The sequence below is a fragment of the Pan paniscus genome, chromosome 19 (assembly GCF_029289425.2).
Source record: "Pan paniscus chromosome 19, NHGRI_mPanPan1-v2.0_pri, whole genome shotgun sequence".
NCBI classification, from domain to species: Eukaryota; Metazoa; Chordata; class Mammalia; order Primates; family Hominidae; genus Pan; species Pan paniscus.
Window position 1 is genome coordinate 34,398,976 of NC_073268.2, and position 16,849 is coordinate 34,415,824.

Genomic DNA, 16,849 nt, shown 5'->3' on the forward strand with positions numbered 1-16,849 from the left:
CCGTCTCAGCCTCTCAAAGTGCTGGGATTACAGGCATGAGCCACCATGCCCAGCTGAGAATTTTCACCTTTTCACTTCAAAGGTAGCACTTTATGGCTTCTCTTTGGCATATCCAAATTGCCAGCACCATTACTATTGCGACTGAAGCCATTATTAGGTAAAATAAAAGTTACTTAAACAAGAGTACTGCAACATAATGACAATCTGATAATCCAGCAGCTATTAAGTGACTAATGAGAAGGTAACATAGACAACATGGACATACTGAACAAAAGGTGCAAGATTTCATTACACTACTCAGAATGGTGCACAGTTAAAAATGTATGAATTGTTTATTTCTAGAATTTTCCATGTAATACTTTCTGACTGTGGTTGATTGTGGTTAACTGAAACTGTGGAAAGCAAAACCACGGATAAGGGGGAACTACTGTATGCCTAAATTCTGACCAAAGACATGAGAATAAATATTTGAAATGCAGGGTGCATTCTGTCTTGAATATGACTTTCAGAAACTCTTCTAGAACATATATTTTATATTTAACTGAAAAAAGCGAGACCCATTTACAGTTGAAATAAAAGAAAATTTTTAAAGTGGTTTCTAATATCAGACATTACATTTAAAACAAAAGGGCTTCTACTACCTTTTCAGAAACCCAATTAAAACACTTCTATAATCTAGTGCAATGGAAATTATACGTAAATTGACAATACAGACATTCTGGCTTGCATTTCATTGGTGAATGTAATTAATTGATTATTGTTCAAGGTCTAGACTAACGTGGAGCAGCAAAATATGCCTGAGGTTTGCATGATCTGATATGCCAGAAAAAAAATTCTAACTTAAATGAGTATTTTCTGAAAAGACTTTAAAAACCATTCCACAAAACAGGGAACTGATGTTGTAGAAGAACTGCATTACTACCTGGAAAGTGATCTTTTCTACTTAACGTTGGAACTTCCTCTTGCAGTTCAGAACTCAGGAATATTTCCTCTTCATATGTTTGTTCCCAAGACCTCTTTTCCTGTAGAGGGACTTCAATGTACTCAGAGGGTATAGGTTCCCCATATTTTGTACTTTTTAAGATACTATCTTTTCTTGATTGTGAAGTTGAGCCTATGTCTTCTTGCTCTTCTGAAATTATCTCTCCATAAGGTCCTTGTTCTGATTTTTGGTATGGTTCTTCTATTATTGACTCTCTGAGTGATCCCTGTTCTGCAGCTGACATTCTGCGTGATCCTTGTTCTGCTACTGACCCTTTGTGTCGATCTTGTTCTGCAATAGACTCTCTGCGTGACCCTTGTTCTGCAACTGACTCTCTGCTTGATCCTTGTTCTGAAACTGACACTCCGCGTGGTCCTTGTCCTTCTATTGACCCTTTGTGCTGTCCTTGTTCTGTAGTTGACTCTCTGTGTGTTTCTTGTTCTGTCAGTAACCCTCTACTTGACCCTTGTTCTAGAGTTGACTCTGTGTGTGTTCCTGGTTCTGTTACTGATTCTATGTACAGTTCTTGCTCTGCAGTTGGCTTTTTGCCTTGTTGTTGTTCTTCAGTTGAAATTCTTTGTGGTCCTTGTTCTGCAGTTACTCCTTTCTGCTGTTCTGGCGGGTTTGGTGATGGTGTTGATGTTCTCTGTTCGTCAAGTTTAGGTTGATCTGGACTTTCTAATAATTTACTTTGGGTTTTGCTAGCATGATTTGCAGAAAGTAATGTATTCATCTCCAAGAGCACTTTGTCAAAACCTTCATAAATGTGTTTCTGATTATCCATGTCTCCCCACAACTCAGTCAAATTTATCTCTTCAAATTCAATGAATGGCCCTAATGCAGAAAACAAAATATTCACTTAAACCATTGATCTTATAATGCAGAATTAGAGCTATTAAATTAATGCAAAGAAAAGCATTGAGCACAGAGATTGTAATATAGGCCTATTGCTCTAAATAAATATCAGTTATCTTTGGCTGCAACACAATAAAAAGTAAAAAGGTACCCAAAAGAACTTATACTACTATAAGTTAGAAATCATCCCTTCCTAAAAGGTGTGATTTTGGAAATAAATAGGGTTCTCCTTTTGCTACTTGGAGTGTTGCTTAGACTGCCAAGGCAAATAGAATTTGTCCTCTACCTTTGTGGTCTTCTACAATAAGCATCACATAGGGATGGGAAAAGGGACACATCTTTCATCTCAAATATATTTTCAATATTTGCAATATAAAAAGCAAGTCTTTATCCATGACAATCTTTCAATGAGGCTATGTTTTTCCAACATTCATTTCTTCCCCCTATCTCTTTCCCTCTTCTTTGTTCTTCATTCCTCAATTATTTTCCTCTACAGTTATGTGGACACCTAGAACAGAATACTAGGGAAAGACTGGATAGTATTCACAGAATCCCACTGTTAAACAACAACAATAAAACCCCGGTGTCTGTACTATAAAGAGTGGAAATCATGCCACAAGACTGTCCCCATTTCTCCCAAAACAGTAGTGGTAAGCTATAAAATTGCAATTCTCACAATTTTCAGAAATACTCCAAGTATATCACCCACAGATTTGTAAGTATCCAATTAATAAATCTTCACACAGAAATAAAATATTGACATTCTTGGCCAGGTGTGGTGGCTCAATGCCTGTAATCCCAGCACTTTGGGAAGCCAAGGCAGATGGATGCCTGAGGTCAGGAGTTTGAGACCTGCCTGCCCAACATGGCAAAACCCCGTCTCTACTAAAAATACAAAAAAATAGCTGGGTGTGGTGGCAGGCGCCTGTAATCCCAGACACTTGGGAGGATGAGGCAGGGAGAATCGCTTGAACCTGGGAGGCAGAAGTTGCAGTGAGCCGAGATCGCGCCACTGCACTCCAGCCTGGGCGACAGAGCGAGACTCCGTCTCAAAAAAAAAAAAAAAAAAAAACAAAAAGAAAGAAAATAAGCTGACCACAGTGGCACATTCCTGTAGTCCTGGCTACTCTGGAGGCTGAGGCAGGAGGATTGCTGGAGCCCAGGAATTTGAAGCCAGTCTGGGCAACATAGCAAGACCCCATCTCTGAAAACGTAAAATAACATAAAAAAAAAAACCCATAATTGTACTTGTTTTGGAAATAACATAAAAAGGATATTTTACTGTATAAGTAAATGCTTGGGAAAAGGAAATACTGTTCTTATACATTTTATAATTTTAAGTTGGGCATTAAAAATGGAATTACCAGGCTGGGTACGGTGGCTTACACCTACAATCCCAGCACCCAGGCATTTGAGACTATCCTTGGCAACAGGGTGAAACCTTCTCTCTATTAAAAATACAAAAAATTAGCTGGGCATGGTGGTGCACACCTGTAGTCCCAGCTACTCAGGTGGCTGAGGTGGGAGAATCATCTCCCACCTGGGAGGTTGAGGCTGCAGTGAGTCATGATCATGCCACTGCACTCCAGCCTGGGTGAGAAGAGTAAGACTCAAAAAAAATTTTTTGTTAATAAAATGGAATTACCATTACTAACTTAATTTCCAAAACATTCAGACTGTCACTAAAGCATTTCTTCATTTGAATGAATTTAGAATTGAGTTCTAGCTGAGTTCTGATATAAAATTTTTGAGTATTGCACTGTGGTGAAAAATACATCTAGTTGTGATGAAGAGTGAATTTCGTGGAGGGAATAAACAACTAGATACAGTTATCATGATCTAAGAGAGCTATTATGTGAAGGGATTCCATGGTGGTAGAATAATCTTGTGTTAACATATCAGTGTATCATATCAGTACATATCAGTGCACTGCGACACTCCAGCTTGAACATACTCCCTCTGAGCGGCACTTACATTGTCGTGGGTTTCGAAGTAAACTCCTAAGCATTTGTGAACTATGGTCATAGAACAATTCCAGCAGGGCCAATGTCCTCTGCCGATCCAAAAACCCTACCTAAGCAAAGAAGAAAGTTTGTGATTAGTTGTTACAGGAGATTTAAGATTTTTATGCAGCTGGAACGTGGCTTATTGAAGCTTTTATCATCACTATCACCACAACAATCATTATCATGTAAATAAAAGCTGCAGCATCAAAATCAAGAAAGTTATATCTTGCCTTTAGGCTTATACTCTACTTTCCCATTCTGTGACATGTCAAAATGACCTCTACTTAGTAAATGTTTAAGAAATATTTGTGACTGACTTATTGATGGCTAAATCCAATGTATAATGTTCAGTACTTATCTTACCTGACCTGAGTATGTCACTTGAAACAATTTACCGCTCCCTACTTGTCCTTTTTCCATTTTTATTTTTGAAAAATTTTTTTGATTATAGAAAAATATAGAAAATGATAGAATTAACATATGTGTTCCCAACACCCAGAAATATTGATTGTTAACATTTTGTGTATGTGCTTTAAAAAGCCTGATATAGCAACACAGTGAGACCTCCATTGCTTCAAAAAATAAAAAATTAGCCAGGCATGGTGGTGTACACCTGTAGTCCTAGCCACTCCAGAGGCTGAGGCCAGAGGATAGCTTGATTTGCAGTGAGCTATGATCATGTCACTGCAGTCCAGCCTGGCTGACAGAGCAAGACCTTGTCTCAAAAACAAAAACAAAAAAACCTGATATAGGCCAGGCGCGGTGGCTCACGCCTGTAATCCCAGCACTTTGGGAGGCTGAGGTGGGTGGATCACCTAAGGTCGGGAGTTCGAGACCAGCCTGACCAACGCAGAGAAACCCTGTCTCTACTAAAAAGACAAAAATTAGCTGGGCATGGTGGTGGGCGCCTGTAATCCCAGCTACTCGGGAGGCTGAGGCAGGAGAATCACTTGAACCCAGGAGGCGGAGGTTGCGGTGAACAGAGATCATGCCATTGCACTCCAGCCTAGGCAACAAGAGCAAAATTCCATCTAAAAAAAAAAAAGAAAAAAAAGTACCTGATACTGTACGTATGTCTTTCTTCAAATTGCTTTTATTTACTCAACATTGAGATCTAATTCATATCTGTAAAGAAATATATTTTATACTTTTTAACTGCAATAAGGCATTCTGTAATATGGAAACACCATAATTAAAAAAAACTCTATTGATGGGTGTTTTGATTATTTTCAGTATTTTGATATCAACGTAATGCTGCGATGGATATCCTTATACACGTCTCCTGTGTACATATGCAAACGTTTCTCTAGGATAAATAACTAGAAGTGGAATTACTGGATTGCATAATGTATGCATTTCAACTTTATTAGTTATAGCCAAATTGCTTCACAAAATGTTCATACCAATTTACATTCTTGCCAGCATTGAATGACAGTGTTATTTCTTCATATCCACATCAATACTTGATATTGTTAGAGTTTATTATTTTTTGTAATCTGATAGATAAAAATGGTATCATTATTTTAATTTGCATTTCCCTGATTACTAGTGAGATTTAATATATTTTCATGTGCTTATTATATGTTTGGGTTTTTCCTCTTCTGTGAATGGATTTTTCAGATCTTTTTCCCATTTTTCAGTTGGGACCAGTTGCCTATTTCTTTTGTTTTTTTTTGTTTGTTTGTTTTTGTTTTTGTTTTTGTTTTGAGACACAGTCTCGCTCTGTCGCCCAGGCTGGAGTGCAGTGGCATCTCAGCTCACTGCAACCTCCGCCTCCCGGGTTCAAGCAATTCTCCTGCCTCAGCCTCTGGAGTAGCTGGGACTACAGGCGCCTGCCACCACGCCTGGCTAAACTTTTTGTCTTTTTTGTAAAGATGAGGTTACACCGTGTTAGTCAAGATGGTCTCAATCTCCTGACCTTGTGATCTGCCCGCCTCGGCCTCCCAAAGTGCTGGGATTACAGGCGTGAGCCACTGCGCCCCGTCCAGTTGTCTATTTCTTATGAATTTGTAAAATTTTGAGAATGACCATTCTTTTATTTACATAGCAAATATTTTTTCCCAGTTTATCTCTTATCTTTCAATTTAACTTTTGGTGAGTTTAGCCATATCAATGTTATCCATTAATTTTGAGGATATACATTAATTTTGAGGTAGTCAAATATATCAATCATTTCCTTTTGATATACAGTGAAAAATCAATGAATGATATTGGGACAATTAATTTTTCATATTGGGAAGAACATAAAAGTAGATCCCACCCTCTTAATGAGAAAAGTGAATTCTATCTGATCAGAAACCTAGATGTGGAAAACAAAATTTAAAAAATTTTAGAAGCAGCCAGGTATGAGTCCACGCCTGGCTGCTTCTAAAACTTTTTAAGACAGGGTCTCACTAAGGAATACTCCTAAGGAATACTCCAAATAAGCACAAACCATTCTGAGTTCCAAATATATGCTCCAAATTTGCTTTTTTTTTTTTTTTTTTTGAGACAGGGTCTCCCCTCTGTCACCTAGACTGGAGTGCAGTGGCATGACCATAGCTCACTGCATCCTCAAATTCCTGGGCTCAAGCAATCCTCCTGCCTCAGCAGGAGTTGCTGGGATTACAGATATGAGCCACCACACTTGGCTTCTTCTAAAATTTTAAAAATTTTGTTTTCCACATCTAGGTTTCTGATTAGCTAGAACTCACTTTTCCTCATTAATGAGGGTGGAATCTCTTTTATATTTTCCCAATATGGAAAATTAATTGTCCTAGTATAACTCATTGATTACTCCTTTTCCCAATGATTTATATTGCCACCTGTGTTATATACTAAATTCCCACATGCTCTTGCATCTGATGCCAGATCTAATATTCTGTTCCACTGATTTGTCTATTCCAGTACCAAAGCCAAAGCTATTTTAATTAATATGAGTTTATTTTAAAAATAAGCTCCTGCACAGCAAAATAAACTATCTCCTGTTTGTTTGTGTGTTTACTCTGTTTACACCCAACCTGAATATACAATTTTCATAAGAAGACATACATGGCTGGTGCCTGTAATCACTGCACTTTGGGAGGCCTGGCAGACCTCTTGAGCACAGGAATTTGAGACTAGCTTGGACAACATAGTGAAATCTCATGTCTACAAAAATTATCTGGGCCCGGTGGTGTGGCTTATAGTCCCAGTTACTCGGGAGGCTGAGGTAGGAGGGTCGCTCAAGCCCAGGAGGTTGAGGCTGCAGTGAACTGTGATCTTGCCACTGCACTCCAACCTGAACGACAGAGTGAGATCCTGTCTCAGAAAAAAAAAAAGAAGAAGACATATGCGCAGCCAACAAGCATATGAAAAAATGCTCAACATTGCTAATCATTAGAGAAATGCAAATCAAAACCACAATGAGATACATCTCACACCAGTCAGAATGGCTATTATTAAAAAGTCAAAAAAATAACAGATGTTGGCAAGGTTGCAGAGAAAAGGGAATGCTTATACACTGTTGGTAGAATGTAAATTAGTTCAGCCATTGTGAAAGCTGTTTGGTGATTTCTCAAAGAACTCAAAGCAGAATTACCATTTGGCCCAGCAATCCTATTATTGGGTATATATCCAAAGGAATATAAATTGTTCTACCGTAAAGACACATGCACACGTATGTTCATTGCAGCACTATTCACAATAGCAAAGACATGGAACCAACCTAAATATGAATCTATGGTAGACTGTATAAAAAAATGTGGTACAAGCCAAGCGCAGTGGTTCATGCCTATAATCCCAACACTTCGGGAGGCCGAGGAGGGGGATCGCTTGAGCTGAGGAGTTCAAGAGCAGCCTGGGTAACACGGTGAGTTACCATCTCTACAGAAACATAAAAAATTAGCCTGGCCTGGTGGTATATACCTGTAGTCCTAGCTAGTCCTGAGGCTGAGGTGGGAGAATCACTTGAGCCTGGGCCGCAGTGAGCTGTGATCACACTACACTCAGCCTGGGTGACAGAGCAAGGCCCTGTCTCCAAAAAAAAAAAAAAAAAAAAAAGTAAAAGAAAATGTGGTACATATGCACCACGGAATTCTATGCAGTCATACAAAGAATGAGATTATGTCATTTGCAGCAACATGGATGGAGCTGGAGGCCATAATCCTAAGTGAACTAACACAGGAACAGAAAACCAGATACCAACATGTTTCCACTTATAAGTGGGAGCTAAACACTGAGTACATATGGACAGAAAGAAGGGAACAACAGACACCGAGGCCTATCTGAGGGTCAGGGGAGGGAGGAGGGAGAGGATAAAAAAACTACCTATAGGGTACCGTGCTTATTATCTGGGTGGCAAAATAATCTGTACATCAAACCCCCATGTCACACAATTTGCCTATATAACAAACCCATACATGTACCCCTGAGTCTAAAATAAAAGTTGTCCGGGCAGGTAGTGCACACCTGTAGTTCCAGCACTTTGGGAGGCCGAGGTGAGCAGATAACTTGAGCTCAGGAGTTTGGACCAGCCTGGGCAATGTGGCAAAATCCCATCTCTACGAAAAATAAAAAAATTAGTTGGGCATGGTGGCACACGCCTGTAGTCCCAGTTACTAAGGAGGCTGAGGTGGGAGGATGGCTTAAGCCTGGGAGGTGGAGGCTGCAGTGAGCCGAGATCCCACCACTGCACTCCAGGTTGGGTGACAAAGTGAGACCTGTCTCAAAAAATAAAATTAATTAATTAAATAAATAAAAGTAAAAAAAAATCAGGGAAATTCTCCCCAACTTGTTTTTCATTTGTAATTATTTTTGCTATATTTGAACCTTGATTTTCCCATCTAAATTTTTTAACTAAACCTTTTAAAATATATATATGCCCTATACACAGAAAAGTGCACAAAACCTAAGTATATGGTTTTATGAATTATCGGAATAAAAAAACACACAGGAACACTTTCTCAAAGAGAATCACAAGCTTTAGTAGAGGGCAGAGCTTTGCTCCAAAACTCAAGGAAACTACAATATGATTTTACGGTTTGAATTGCCACAGCATTCCAAATGCAATTCCAAATTGCCATATTCCCTCTAAATACTGTAGGATCTTCTATATAATAAGGCACAAGGTAAAGAAGAGTTTTTGCACTGCAGTCTAGAAAAGCCTACAAAGCTTTTTCTTGCTCTGGGACCCACTTTGGAAGCTGATGGCTCATTTAATGCATAAGAGCAACACACACAAATGTGCTCAGTTAATTCATAAAAGCAGCACATGCAAATGTGGCAACAATTGTTTTTAAAATGTAAAAAAGATCCAATAAGCATTGTGCCTCTTTTTTAGTGGTAGGTGGCACATGGTACAACAATTTACCCTATACCTGGAACTACTGGACTGCTAAAATTTCTTTTCTCTTTTTTTTTTCTTTTTTTGAGACGGAGATTTTTGCCAGGCTGGAGTGCAGTCACGTGATCTCAGCTCACTGCAACCTCCGCCTCCCGGGTTCAAGCAATTCTCCTGCCTCAGCCTCCGGAGTAGCTGGGACTACAGGCGCATGCCACCACGCCTGGCTAATTTTTGTATTTTTAGTAGAGACAGGGTTTCACCATGTTGGCCAGGGTAGTCTCAGTCTCTTGACCTCGTGATCTGCCCACCTCAGCCTCCCAAAGCAAAAATTTTAACAAGGTCATAAACCCTGTATTTTTATGGGGCTTATCTCCCATCCTCTGACACACATTAGCTGTCTTACCAAGGTATCTAATGCTACTTTACCAAGGTATCTAATGCTGCTTTCAGCTCATCAAGTCCAATCATCATGATGGATATCATGGACCTGTTCTGTGATGTCAATACAATCAAGGCCTATGTATACTAGATTACAATAGAGAAAAGAAGAACTGCCTTAGCCCTAAGAGAATGCAGTGAAAAGTATTGCTATTCTTGACAGGTGAAATCAAATTTCTTTTGGTCCTTGTAAACTTCTCTAGAGAAAACAGCATTTGCCAGACCAATAGTTGTTGTGAATGAGAGAGCTATGTCAATTTGGTTCAATAAAGATTCCACACCTGGAATAGCCATGTAAATAGAGCCACAGTAATCTACATTCTTCAAGATGTAGGCTGGGCGCAGCAGCTCATGCCTGTAATCCCAGCACTTTGGGATGCTGGGGTAGGCGGATCACCTAAGGTCAGGAGTTTAAGAGCAGCCTGGCCAACACAGTGAAACCCCATCTCTACTAAAAATATAAAAATTAGCCAGGCATGGTGGCACGTGTCCCAACTACTTGGGAGGCTGAGGTAGGAGAATCGCTCGAACCCAGGAGGTGGACGTTGCAGTGAGCTGAGATCATGACACTGTACTCCAGCCTGGGTGACAGGGTGAGACTCTGTCTCACAAAAGAAAAAAAAAAAAAAAAGATGTATCCTCCACCTTCTACATAGACAAGACAGGAAAATTAGATAAGAATATGATAGGATTACTTCCCCTGAATCATTTATATATTTTCATATCTATCTCTGTGGAGTTTTTTGTTTTTGTTATATGATTATGTATTTTTTTTTTAACATTCTGGCAGACAGGGAAAGTTCAGGAGTTTCTGTTACCATAATACCAGGTCCTTCCTACCATAATAGTCCTCAGTTCCCAAAATGGAGAACAAATGTGAAGATTCTGCTAGTTGCTGTGTGTCTATTCCAATTAAACATCCAAGAACCAGAAATAACCATAGCTAAGTCCACAGAGTAATTGGACCTATGACATAAACTTTGACCAAAATAGCATTTATTATCTGACATCTATACATCCTAACTTTACCCAGTGGTCCACGGGAGTGTTTTGGGATCCTAGGAATTGATGTTAACTTGGAATCAATATCTGGTAATCCCTGAGTCTGTGATATTTCCTTTGCCAATGCATATTTACCCTAATAAATGGCTACAGGCCCTTTGAGTAAAGCCTAGAGTAAAATCTACAATATATACTTGAGGAAGTCTTGTCGAATTCTTCCCCAAGAGACCCAGCCTTCCCTTCAACCAAAGAGTTCTGGGTATACCAACTGACTTAAGTCTGGCATCTAGGTGAGAGGCTGAGATTCTCCATTGTGGTATCTCAACTCATGTTTCTGGACCTATAGTTAGTGCTTTTCTGTAAGTAGATCCAGTAATAATTTAGTAGGCATTATATCCATTTAATTCCTAAGGAAACTGTAATCACCAAGAAAACATTTAAATGGCCACTTTAACTCCCACTGTTCATTATGGTAATTCCAAGTATATATTCAGGAACTAACCACAGTGTGAGTCCTAGACAAACTGGATCCGTTAAAATATGGCCTTGGATCTTTGAGATTGGATCAAAATACTATTATTAATTATACTTATGAGCACTATGTTTGACTAGTGGGACTTGTCTCTGGTAGTTAAATGTCATATATCTTTTGTCACTCTAGAAGCCAATCATTTCCCTTGAAATTAGAGAGTTTACTTCAATGACAGTATCTCTCACCATCATCCCCAGGACAGCAACCATAGAACTTTTTAGTGATATTGGTGCTCCCCTCGTTAATTTCTTTAGTTATTTCTCAAGGGAATGTCATTTGGGCTGTCCTGGGCGATATGGTAGAAGTGCACATATAGAGGCTACATATGAAAAATCAATTTCAGAAATCTTGAAAGCCTTTAGATTTCTTACTGTATAGTAAGCCAAGAAGATTCCAGCATCTCAACCTCATTGAATGCAGGCTATCTTTGAGTCAAGGTTTTATTTAATCTACCAAGAAAATTGTTAAAACTATTCCCAGATATCAAAAATATTACTGCTAAGTATATACTGCAAAGTATAGCAATATTGATAAATTTGAGGCAATCCAAAGTTATATCTATCCTTCTTAGTCTGAAAGTACTATAATCAATTCCCACACATATTCCCCAGCTTTCTGCTGCTAGAAATTAGCAAAAACTTACTGATCTCTTGGAGTACCAACACTCATCTCTCAAGACAGACTTTGAACTAGTATTCCTGGAGCAATACCGAGATCAGACTCCAATTTTGGATTTAAAGGCAATGAATGTTGTACAGGTGGATCTTGAAGAAAATAGACACCTCCTTGCAAGCTAAATGCCCCAAGAGAAGTTATTAAAGGATCTCTAAGGAAAGAAAAGCTAATATTCTCAGACAGGAGAGAAGGGGTTGCTTCTCCTGCCAAGGAAAGCTTGGGAAGATTTGTGGCTCAAGTCTCAGATTCCTCTGAGTCCACCCAAATGTAACTATTCCAAATTTCAGGGTCTCATCTATTTTCCAATGTGCTAACTTTTATGTAAAAGACTTGGCAAATCTGTGAATTCAACTTACATCTTGATTCTGTCACATTATATTTGGGGGCTGATTTTTCATCCGTATCTGCCCTGAAGCTACAAGAAATAGAGATTTCTATATAATGATCAGGTTTTCTGACTGCAATTTGAGCTGAGAGTTTAAAGTCCTGAGCTTGTCTTTTACTTTCTATAACCTCTCTAATACTGTGAGATGAAGCCCACCCACTGATAACCCCAGGGGTCATCACTATTGTAATTATGGCCAAATGCAGCAAAAGCTTTTTCCTTTAATAGGCACTTCATCCCAAGCAACCGTAAGTGATTATTTTTAAGAAAATTTTCATTAAGGAGCAACAAATATGCAATGAGGTATGCAAACCTTAAGTGTTTAGCTCACTGAATGTTTGCCACTCAGATAAAGACATAGCACATTTTCACCACTGCCAGAAGGCTCCCTTACTATTTCTTAGTCAATAATTCCTCCAAAGGTGGTGATTATTCTGATATTTATCATTATAGATTAGTTTGTTCATTTTTGTTTTTGTTTTCTTTGAGACAAGGTTTCACACTGTTGCCCAGGCTAGAATGTAGTGGCATGATCATAGCTCACTGTAACCTCTAACTTCTGGGCTCAAGCTATCCTCCTGCCTCAGCCTCCTGAATAGCTGGGACTACAGGTACCATGCCACTACACTCAGCTAACTTTTATTTATTTATTTATTTTTAATTTTATTTATTTATTTATTTTTGTAGAGACCAGGTCTCACTATGTTGCCCAGGCAGGTCTTGAACTCCTAGCTTCAAGTGATGCTCTTGCCTCAGACTCCTGAGTAGATAGGACTACAGGCATGCACCGCGATACCCAGGTAATTTTTATTTTTTGTAGAGAGGGTCTCACTACATTGCCCTCACAAGTGTGAGCCACTGTGCCCAGTCCATTCTTGTCTTTTTAAATCAACTTTAGTGAAGTATAGATTCAATAAAATGTACCAATTTTAAGTGTATAGTTCAACGAGTTTTGACAATGTATACACTCATGTAACTACCACCACAGTGAAGCTGTAGAACATTTTCATTATCCCCAGAAGCTCCCTTATGTCTCTCTTTTTTTTTTTTTTTTTTTTTTTTTGGAGACAGAGTCTAGCTCTGTCACCCAGGCTGGAGTTTAGTGGCACGATCTTGGCTCACTGCAACCTCTGCCTCCCGGGTTCAATCGATTTTCCTGCCTCAGCTTCCTGAGTAACTGGGACTACAGGCATGTGCCACCATACCTGGCTAATTTTTTGTATTTTTAGTAGAGAAGGGTGTTTGCCATGTTGCCCAGACTGGTCTTGAACTCCTAAGCTCAGGCAATCCACCTGCCTTGGCCTCCAAAGTGCTAGGAGGCCAAAGTTGCCCAGACTGGTCTTGAACTCCTAAGCTCAGGCAATCCACCTGCCTTGGCCTCCAAAGTGCTAGGATTACAGGCGTGAACCACCGTGCCCGGCCACTTATGTCCCTTCTTAATCAGTCCCCTCACTCATGGTCCCAGGAAACCACTGATCTGCTTTCTATTGTTGTAAATTACTTTTCCTTTTTCTATAATTTCATATAAATAAAATAATGGTGCATCCTTTGGTTCTGCCTTCTTTCACTTGGCATAATATTTTTGAGATTCATCAGTGTTATTGTATCAGTGGTTCATTGTCTTTTATCACTGAGTAGTATTCCATTGTGTGAATATACTACAATTTGTTTATCATCCACAAGTCGATGGACATTTGGGTTGTCTCCAACTTAAAGCTATTATGAATGAGGCTGCTAAGAACAGTCATGTATAAGTCTTTTAGTTTTAATTATATGTTTTAATTTCTTTCATTTCATTTCTCTTAGGTATATAATCTAGGAGAGAAATTGCTGATTGATAGGTCATATAGTAAGTGTATATTTAACTCTTTAAGAAATTGTCAAACTGTTTTTAAAGTGGTTGTATCATTCCTACCAGCAATCTAAGAGAATTTAAGTTTTTCCACATCTTTCCCAACACTTGGTATTGTCAGTGCTTTTTTCTTTTTAATTATAATGAATATCAGTTTTTTTTTTTTCTTGTGAGATCGAGTCTTGCTTTGTTGCCCAGGCTGGAGTGCAGTGGTGTGATCTTGGCTCATTGCAAACTCCACCTCCCAGGTTCAAGCGATTCTCGTGTCTCAGCCACCCAGTAGCTGAGATTACAGGTATGGCCATAACGCCCAGCTAATTTTTGTATTTTTAGTAGAGACAGGGTTTTGCCATGTTGGCCAAACTGGTCTTGAACTCCCAGCCTGAACTGATCTGCCCACCTTGGCCTCCCAAAGTGCTGAGATTACAGGCGTGAGCCACTGTACTCTCCCAGTCTTTTTAATTTTATTCATTCCAGTAGGTTTAATTTTTATCTCACTGTGGCTTCAGTTTGCATGAAAAATTGATGATTATTTATCTGATAAATAATTGATCAGATTAATTATAATCTGATGAATAATTGAACCTATTTCGATGTGCTTATTGGATACACCTATATCTTCTTTTCTGGCATGCCCATTATTTTTTCAATTGGGTTGTTTTATAAAGTTGTAGGAGTCTTTATATGGTCCGAATGCAAGTCTTTTGTCATTAAATATATCATAAATATTTTCTCCCAGTCTATAGCTGTCGTTTCATTTCTTTTACTAGTATCTTTCAAAGAGCAGAATTTTATATTTTGGTGATGTCTATTTTTTGTCAACATGGTTTTGGCTGTTGTGAGTCCTTTGAAATGCCACACAAATTTCAGAATAGTTTGTCAATTTCTGTAAATAAGTTCACTGGGATTTGGATTGGAATTGTGTTGGATTTGTAGGTCAATTTGGGGACTAACAATACTGAATTTTTTTATTCGTTCATATAGTCTTTGACAGAAACAATAAAGGATCTTTCTTATTATTTAGGTCTTTCATTTCTTAGCAAATTTCATAGTTTTCAGCCTGTAGATATTTGCAAATACTTTGTTAAATTTGTTGCTAAGTATTTCACGTGTGTGATGTTATTGTAAATGGCATTTACAAATTTCATCTTCCAATATTTCTTTGCTAGTATGTAGAAATACAATTGACTTCCATGTATTGATTTTTGTATCCTGAAGCCTTGCTAAATTTATGTATTTGTTTTAGTGAATTCAACTTTTTTCTTGAGATTCCTTAGGATTTTCTACACAGAAGATCATGTAGTCTGTGAATAGCAGAGTTTTCTTTTTTTTTTTTCTTGCTTTATTTAATTGGCTAGTACCTCCAGTACAATGTAAAATAAAAGTGGTGAGAGTGGATATCCTTGCCTTGTCCTTGTTATAAGGAGGGAATCATTAAATTTTTTACCATTGTAAGTATAGCTGTAAGTTGTTCATAGATGTGCTTTATTGGGTTGAAGAAATTTTAGTGTGTTGAGAGGTTTTTTAAAAAATTTTTGTATCATAAATGAGTGTTGAATTTTGTCACAGCTATATAGTTTTGTTTTTTGGTCTCTTAATGTGATGAATTGTTTTGATAGATTTTTTTTTCTAAGAGATGGGGGTGGTCTTGCTATGTTTCCCAGGCTGGATTCGAACTCCTGGGCTCAAGCACTCCTCTTACCTCAATCTCCTCCTTAGCTTGGATTATAGGCACGTGCCACCATGCTCAGCTCTGATTTTTGAACGTTAAACCACTCTTGTATCCCTGGATTAAGCTCTATTTGATCCTTATATATCATCTTTTTAATGTACTGCTTAACCAATTTGTTAAAATTAACTTAAAGATTTTTGGGTCTATGTTCATGAGGACTGTTAGTGTATGGTTTTCTTTTATTGAAATATCTTTGTCTGGATTTAATATCAAAATAATGCTGGCCCCATAAAATGAGTTGGGAAGTGTTCCTTCCTCTTCTCTTTCTCAAAGAGTTTATGTAGATTTGAAATTATCCCTTCCTTAAATGTTTCGTAGAATTTATTAGTAATGCTATCTGGGCCAGGGGTTTTGTTTGTGGAACTTTTTTTTAGTGGTATTAATTATACTTCTTTATACATATAAGGATATCTAGTTTTCCTATTTTCTTTTGAGTTAGATTTGGTAATTTGTGTCTTTTAAGGAATTTATCCATTTAATGTAATTTGCAAATTCATTGGCATAAAGTTGTTCATAATGTTTCATATCATCCTTTTAATGTTTGCTGGGTCTGTAATGATGTTCCCGCTTTCTTTCCTGATATCAGGACAGGCATTCCTTAGAGATACCAGAGGTCCAGTTCCAGACAATGGCAATAAAATAAATATTGCAATAAAGTGAGTCACACAAATTCGCTTTGGTTTGTTAGTGCATATAAAAGCTATGTTTATGACTGGGTGTGGTGGCTCACACCTGTAATCCCAGCACTTTGGGGGGCTGAGGCACTTGGGTCACTTGAGGTCAGGAGTTCGAGACCAGCCTGGCCAACATGGCAAAACCCTGTCTCTATTAAAAATACAAAAATTAGCTGGGCATGGTGGTGCGCACCTGTAATCCCAGCTACTCCAGAGGCAAAGGCAGGAGAATCACTTGAACTTAGGCAGCAGAGGTTGCAGTGAGCCAAGACTGCGCCACTGCACTCCAGCCTGGGAGACAGAGCGATACTCCATCTCAAAAAAAAAAAAAAAAGTTATGTTTATACTATACTGTAGTCTATTAAATGCTCAATAGCTTAAACTGTAGTCTCTTAAGTGTACCATAGATTAATT

General features: G+C 38.4%; 1 protein-coding gene across 7 annotated transcripts in view; it reads right to left on the reverse strand.

The window, feature by feature from the left end:
• The window catches only part of EFCAB5 (EF-hand calcium binding domain 5), a 185,242-nt gene that overhangs the window by 56,343 nt on the left and 112,050 nt on the right, over positions 1-16,849 (reverse strand). For all 7 annotated transcript variants that reach the window (XM_034942144.3, XM_055101352.2, XM_063599154.1 and 4 more), the window contains 2 exons: positions 3,812-3,911; positions 923-1,816 (listed from right to left, as the gene is read on the reverse strand). In XM_034942144.3, coding sequence (XP_034798035.2) covers positions 923-1,816; positions 3,812-3,911 — 994 coding nt within the window. The remainder of the gene's footprint in view (positions 1-922; positions 1,817-3,811; positions 3,912-16,849) is intronic.